At 36.7% G+C, this 8,217-nt stretch overlaps 1 protein-coding gene across 3 annotated transcripts in view; it reads left to right on the top strand.

Annotated features, from left to right (window-relative positions):
* Nucleotides 1–674: 674 nt before the first annotated feature.
* LOC106876226 (rho-associated protein kinase 2) overlaps nucleotides 675–8,217 on the top strand; it is a 204,609-nt gene continuing 197,066 nt past the window's right edge. Inside the window, exon 1 of one of the 3 annotated variants that reach the window (XR_001410211.2) lies at nucleotides 675–2,341. Coding sequence is in view for 2 of the 3 variants with exons in the window: in XM_014924712.2 (XP_014780198.1) it covers nucleotides 2,243–2,341 (99 nt within the window). In the remaining variant the exon portion in view is untranslated. The remainder of the gene's footprint in view (nucleotides 2,342–8,217) is intronic. The other 2 variants (XM_014924712.2, XM_014924703.2) reach the window with 2 other exon arrangements.

Consider the following 8,217-nt stretch of genomic DNA (forward strand, 5'->3'; position numbering starts at 1 on the left):
TTTTTCTTACAGTATCTCTCTCCTTTCTCTTGGTGTTCGCTTCTTTCACCTCTTTCTGACTGAAACTGTGACCTTTCTTTTTCTTTCTTACAAATTTCGTATTCTCTCATATCGCTTTCTTACGATTCTCATCTTCTCTCATTCTTCGTCAGTTTTTCCCCAACCTCTTCTACGACCCACTGTGTTTCTATTTCAGTACTCCCTCATCACTAAATATTCAAGGCGGTTAATTTTTTTAAAGCTCTTCTTGAATTACTGAACAATAGTTCAGGGTTCGCACCACCTCCTAGGTGGTTGTGTAAACAGAAGTTGCTATCCTGCAGAATTTTATTGAAGTGGAAGTAGTAATAATAGTCCAGTTGCCACTATTACTCTTCAGTAGTGCGAGGTTTAGTAAGAGTAGCCAGGATAATGATTGTGGTAGAAGTTGGTGACGGCAGAATGAGTGACTGCTTATAATAACATAGAAAAGGAAATAAAAAACAGAGAAAGAGAGAATTATGCTTCAGGCTGATGACAGATGGAGTAATTGCTGTAATAGCAAAGAAAAATAAAGATAGAGTAAAAGTGAAAGACGGAATAAAAGAGAAAGGCAGGGAAACATAAAACACGAAAGTGACGTAGTGTCGTGGTAGCGACAGAGTAATAGCGATCGTGGAAGTAGCAGATAGAGTAGTAAACAACGTAGGAGTGGCGGTGGCAGGTAGAGCAGTATAGGTGGTGGCCATTGTTAAGGCTGTGATGGCGCCTACGGAAGAAACCTAAATGAACACAGCCGTGTTTTGAAGCACACAGACACATGCCTCAGCCATCAGTAAACAAACAAATCTACTCTAAAAGACAGTAGCATTGTGTAGAATATTAAAAAAATATCACTACTACAAGTGTGTGGCAGTCAAAAGTTGCTTTCACTTCGATGATTAACGTCTGTTGGAGCAGCAAAACCCAAAACACAAGCTCTAGACCTAAACATAGGATAAGATTTTGATGGATTTTACTGTTTTCACAGTGATAATGGCTTGATGGCTTTAACTAAAGCCGGATCCTGTCCGTCTGCCACTTGCTGGCCAAATATTTAACCTTCTCCGTTTCTGGATACATTATACAAACCAACCTCTACATCCCTGTGGAGAATCACAACACTGGATTACTATTATTAAGAAATGATTATCACCTTAATTATTTATCTTGCTCTGAAGTTATTGAATGAGAAGGAGAGGCAAAGTTGCCACTAAGGTGGGGTGGGGCCACCTTTATAATTGCAGATTTCCCCTTTAGTTATTTTCTGGAACATTCACTGCTATCTAAGGGTTTACTGGTTTTATATAATTTCTTACATATCCCTGTATCGTATTGTTATAATAATTTCATAAACGGAAGTCATTTTGTTTGTAGTCAACACTGCCAAACTATTTTTGAAATTTTAAGTTTACTACCTTACCCATACATAACTAATATACATATATATTTATATAAATAGATGTGTGACTGATTCATGTAATTTATATGTTTGTATTTACTATTATAATTAAAAATTCATCTGGTTTTACACTGAGAAGCCTCAAACCGTGTATAAACGAAGTGCACTGTGTTATTTGAAGTAAGCTAATTTGACATGTACATTTCATCACCCGGTTTTGTCTATATCCGGTATTTCTTCTCTACTGTTTCCGGTCAATTAATGACTAAAGGCTGGGAAAAATGAACTAAAATTGTATATTTAGGTTTCTAAGACAATATAAAATAAAAGTATTGGATATATTTAATAAATGGTAATAATTTATTTAGATATCCATTTTTTAGGAAAGGTGTTGTTGCTATTTTAGTCTTGTGTACATCAAAACTGGCACACGTACGTAGACACACTTCACGCCTTTCGTAAGTGACAGACAGGGTGGATGATTCGGCAAGGATGGCCATAACCTTTGGTCATCTTTGCACCTCGTCTCTATTGTTATTCAATATTTAACCTATCTTTATAATATAGCTAGTTAGGCGAGATTTTCTCACTTTCCCACTCCGTCTATTATAAAAATCTCAGTACTTGACGGGTGGTAATTTTAAATACAGTGACGGATTAATTTTTTTTTTCCAGTTTTAAGATGATCCTTTTTTGGCACTTTTAAAATATTGGTTTCCTTCCCCTTTTTTTTAATTCCCTGTCTCTTAAGTATATAGTTTATATATTTTTTTTTATCACTGGGATTCCTTGTTAGCTCCTTCTCTACCACATACTGCCATCATGTCTCTTCTGCAAGATCCCAAGTTGTACCAACGTCTTAAGGACTTGGAGAGGGAAATTAAAACTACTACCTCAAATATTAATTTGGATGGACTTATGGTAAGTCTTTTGCAACATCTTTTGTTTTGTCTTAATTCTCTTTTCTCTTTCAGATATCAATTTATCCCCTTTATGTAGTCTGCCGACTCCTCCATACTGCGTATGAAGTTCATGAAAAAACTCGAAGAAATTCTTTCACCACATAAGACAATTATTTTAAATTAATTCAATGTATTCGATGTTCGGTTGTTTTGTAACCCTTTGTCAGACAGATAGGATGAACTTCGAACGAAATTTAGCTGTTAATTATGACTGGCTGCCGGTTGCTCAGATATATAGCTTATTTACTTGTGATTGATTAGACACACCACACACACACACACATTGTGGTTTGGGAAGTAGTCATGAAGATTAAATGACGCTCGAGTATTTCATATAAGTAATGTTTACAATAAGATCTTGCCGAGTCGGTTTCGATATTTAAAAGAAACATTTCTATTTAGATTGGTTATGATTTTGAAAATAAAAAACGGCAAAAGAAAAAAAAAAAAATCTCCGTATCCCACAAAACTCGGTTCTCTCGCCCACGCATCCCTAATATCAGAAATCTTTGCTAAGATTCAAAGAAAATTTTGTGATGTTCATGCATTTTCCGAGTCCATTAGCGATGAGAACCGCTTGCTCGGAATCTCACCACCAGCAACATACACACATACACACACATACGTGTGTTGATTAGTCAAGTCCGGTCCGAAGAAGACTTCTCTATCGTTATAGTATTAAGCTTGTTTCTTTATTACTTAACACTAAAGTTATTAATGAACACAACCTTTGACCTACTAGCCTGCGAGGAGACCTGTGTAGTTTGCTCCCCCTAAATCATACCCTACTGTCTTAAAAAAAAAAAAAAAGACGAGGGCTAATGTATGTCTGAACAACAAAAAGATGACGTTATGATCATAAATCTGCTCAATCCGAGTTGACCTGGGGTTAAACAACAATAACAAGCTTAACCTACATCCCTGAATCCCCACAGATGTCAAATTTTAACATAACGTTATATCAGTCGCTTGAGAATTATGTCGACAGACAAGCACCACAGTTTCTCTCTTTTTCTCAATATCCAAAGATGTTCTCTCTCCCACTCTCTCTGTACTTCCATATTTTAAAAAAATGATATGTTTCATGGATTTTCCTTTCAAATATTCTATGATTTATTTTTCCCACCCTTTCTTCTCCTTTAAGTACTTCATTATTGCTCTGCACCCCGCAAAACACATGGGTTTCTCCTTTAGCCGTCTAACACACATGATATTTCTCTTTAACCTCTTTAATCACAGCGCTCCTTTAAATTCTTATACTGCGATATAATGTAACCATTTGTTTAGTAAATTTGTATCCCATCACTACCCCCTCCCGTTTCATGCTCGTGTCCTTAATTCATCTGATAGTACTGGGATGATGAAGGTGGAGGTTAGGTCGGAGGAGAGGGAGAGGAAATGGTAGTGCTATTTTTAAAACAGAAGAAGTACTTGCAAAGAAGTCGGTTAGTTTTTGGTGGAGTGCTGCTATGAATAATGTCCTAACCGAAACAGTTCACTGTAAGAGTCGTGTATGCACCATGCATAGATGTGTGTGTGTGTATATATATATATATATATATATATATATATATTGTCCGTCAACTGGTAAGGTTGGCTCTATTCCATCACTGAACACGTCTTCACTGCTAACCTCTTGGAGAATCGTGACTAATGCTGACCGAACACATTCACATAACAGATGTGACAAAATTGATGCTCATTTAACTAAAATACTAAGTCTATCCACATTCCATAGGTGCTTCAGAGAAAGATCCAATTTTTTTTATGCGTTTAATATAAAGGAATTCGAGTTTTTGAGGTCATCACATTCTTTTAATAAAATTTCTATGAGCTAGAACAGGTGCTGTTTTTTTTTTTTACCCTTTTGTTTTGCGCGGCAATCTCTTGATAGAAATGTTTTTGTCTTTAAATAGATGGAGCATATTTGTGCTAAGTTTGAGATGTTGGTGAATTTAATACAACTCAGAGATATTCTTCGCACTTTGCACCTGTTTTTGTAGTATATATGTCGCCTCTATAGGGCAAAAGTGTTTCTTAAGTGTGCAATGTGGCAGATGTGCTATGCAGAAGATTGAAAACCTGTTGCAAAGCTGATTCGACTAGACAATCTGATAATCCCTTATGTTTGATAGGGGTTTCGCTCTGTGAGACTTAAGAGTTGCACTAAGCATTGGATGTTGAACTAGGTTTTCCCTAATGCTATGTTTAAGCGTCTGGGGCATGATTTACTCGATTTTAATTTTGGACTTATTGCAGGGATCTACTTTGTGAGAACACCTTTCCAGAATTCCAGAAGGTTCTAGTGGTACCTTAAATACTATTAATTTTGTAGCATTATCTGAAAAGGCTACAAGAGTTCTAAGCATTTATATCGTGTAAGAGAATTGATTATGAGAACAGCATCGCTAATCCTCAGACGTTAAAGTGCTTATATGAGAGCCGGTGTCGTTTTGTTGCTGTCCTAAATGTTTCGCCATAGGAAGATGTGTTACCATTTTGGTCAGTGTTGTTTTTAACTTCAGGTGCTTTCAAATTAGATAAAATACCGGCTTCTAATGATACTTTAATTTGGTTTATTGTGTAAAGTATTTTGCTGAGTAGAACCCTAGGTTTATACAATTTATTTGTACTAAATGATCAATTTGCTCTATACCTACGAATAATGCCGCTTACTTGCCCGAGTTCGATCCGTTTAAATATCAGTTCGATCGTGTTTCAAGAATGAGAAAAATCAATTTGTTTTCAAGTGTTGTTTGTCTGCCAGGAAGAATGTTTAGGATGTCAATCTCCGATCATATTCTCTTCTCATAAGCCTCATTTAGCTCCTTTATTGACATCTGGTAAACCTATTTGCTCTCATCTCCCTCCCAGAACCCCTTCTGTTTTTATTTTTTATCGATGTCTATGAAAGCATCATTGCTTCCTCCCCGGTTTTCATTTCATCTTTTTATCTTGCTAATCTTTCGAGAACAACACAAACGTTTTTAATGATTTTACTTGCTATTTCGTCATTCCTTGTATCAGCTAAGCTCCTGGCATGTCTTTCCTGCACCTGAATGTTTTATTTCCTGGTTGGAAGAAATTCATGTTTTGTATGTTTGTGAATGCTTCAAACCTCCATTCTCTTAAAAATCTAGGAGGATTTGTGTTCATGTTGGCGACAGTTATTGTGATAGCACACGCACCACCATGGATATTTTTCTCTGGCTACTTTCTTTTCGGAGTTCTTAGATTTTTTAAAATTCAAATTCGAGACCAACCTTGTATTTAGCCATCTGGTGTTAATTAAACCCAGTATTAGTAATATGCTATGGTCTATTCAGTTATCTATATCCTCTAACTCAAAATTTGCATTGTGTGTAGTCAAAAAGAAGTATTCTTGGGGTGGAGATGGCGACAAGGTCTTAGTTTAGTCTACGGTTAAACATACAGACCAAAGATAGATTTGAACTCTTAGTACACACACACACACTCACATCCCAGTGGTGTGTCACCTTGTTTATCAAGGAGTAATCATTGGTATGTACCGAAATGTAGAGCTTCCGGCAAACAACTTGCAATTTCCGGTTGGAACCATTTTCTTTTCTTTACGTTGCTAATGCCTTTTCCTAGCAGTAATACACGTCGCAACCTCTGTTTACATTCTCTAAAGATACTAGATTTCACAGACTTATTAAAAAACAAAAAAGTAATCTCGTTGATTTAAGATCTTAGAAGTAACCTGTGTATGAGCCGAACTTACAACACGGTTTCGATTCCATCGTTAACATCCATGGAACCGCCTCGTACGTTTCGGGAAAGGGGAAAGTCCAGATACAAACTGACTGTATTTCAGAATAAAATCACCTAGGAAATTCTAACTTTCATGTTTTTCTAGTAAAATATGGTCAACGGTAGTGAAGTGTTTTTGACTAGAGCCGGAAATATAATCTGACTACGGACTTTACTCACCGGCAATTCTGTAATCGACTTGACCGGTCATCATTATACACTCCTTTTGAATACTTCACTTTTCCGAACCAAAAGGGGAAACTACTCGACCTACTGTATGTAGCAGCCACATCTTCCCTATATTACTACATCTTCTACCTTATAAAAAAAATATTTTTTTGTAAATGGACACATTGGAAGGTGTAGTCCTGCAAGACATTGAACAAAAGACAGGACGCTTACAGTTCGAATGCCTGTGACCATAGGTCTAATCTCTGAAGGCAGACCAAGGGTTAAATAACAACAACAGTAGCTTTAATTTTCCATTGTCTAATTAAAATTATCATTTTTGCTGGGAATGTATGTGGAAGTATAGCAGTTTTCCCGTCCTTTAGCTTATTTCAGTCACCCTAAAGAAGAAATAAATCTCCGATTACTTTCTATGTATATCTCTCTTTTTCTTGACTAGAAGTCCCAAACCTGTCCTCTATACCAGTGCTTCGCTACCGGTATACTGCGACACACTGGTGTGCCACGAAACGATGCTAAGTGTGCCACAGTGTAACCTGAATATAATTTCCCCCTTATACTTTTAATTATATTTTTAGTTCAGGTGTGCCGCCGAATTTTGAAAAAAAAAGAAGTGTACCGCAAATGAAAAAAGGTTGCGGTCACTGCTTTGTACCAGTAGGCGAATTAGACAGACGTTCAGAAACTTATTCCTTGACGAAGTTTTTTAGTTTCTAGATTAGAGTATTCTTTTAACAAGAGGGGAAGTACTGGAATGAATATTTGTCATTTAGACACCTGCTAACCTGTTTGAAATTGGCGAATTCCTCTGTTGCTAACGTTTCTAAGCCTTTCCCTCCTTTCCATGCATAATCTTTCGTTTTACTGTCTCTATTTTTCTTTGTTTTCGTCTTTTTTCTCCCTCCAATTTTTTAGCTTTATTTAATTTCTTTCATTCTTTCCTTCTGTTTGTTTTTCTTTTCTATCGTGGATTGCAGTTTCCCGCAAAAAAGTCAAACTGGTTTTTCTCCGATTCAGCATTATTCAGTCAGTTCTCCACCACTGTCAGTCTGTCTCTCATTCTCTCTCTCTCTCTCATATATATATATATATATATATATATACACACACACACACATATCTCGTCGCTCCTGCTTCATCCTTCTTTCTACTCTGCTGCTGTCATCCAAACCAGTTTCATGTCCTCCTTCCTCCTTAATCTTCCACTAAATACTCTCTCACTATTCCATGTGTCTCTTGTCACATCTTTTTATCACTCCCCGTACATACTGCAGATTTTACTATTAAACTCTTCTCGTTTTTTCAAAGGCATTCGTGTCAACTCGTCAACTGATGCCGATTCTTCTTTACACTATTCCACGGATTCAGCCATGTCTCTACCATTCTATGCTCTGTGTGCGCGCGAGTTTGCTCACGCGTTTATTCATCTCCTTTCTTCTCTTGCTATCAGTTCATCTGTCATGTATATATATATTTGTATCTATCTCCTCCCATCTCTGTCTGTCTCTCTCTGTCTGTCTTTATGTATGTATGTAAAAACATCCCATCGTTCTGTTTCTTTCGTTTTGTGAATGTATTTTCTTCCTTTCCTTCTTCATCACGCATTCTATCCTATCGACGCAACAACTGAGGTCAATATATAGCATTACCAGTTACAGTTGTTGCCAATTTCTTTCAGACATAACAATTGATCACTCCACTGTAAAATACCTCCAACCGCCCTTTACTCGTCTAGGATCTAGGATATATAATTAGAAGTGGGGGGGGGGAAGAAAAAACAACGGAAAAAGTGAGGATAGGTATCTAAGTATCGAGGAACATTTCATGTCAACCCAGAAGAGACGCTGTTATTGAAAAGAATGAACTCTTTTT

The sequence above is a fragment of the Octopus bimaculoides genome, chromosome 8 (genome assembly GCF_001194135.2).
Source record: "Octopus bimaculoides isolate UCB-OBI-ISO-001 chromosome 8, ASM119413v2, whole genome shotgun sequence".
In the NCBI taxonomy this organism is placed as follows: Eukaryota; Metazoa; Mollusca; class Cephalopoda; order Octopoda; family Octopodidae; genus Octopus; species Octopus bimaculoides.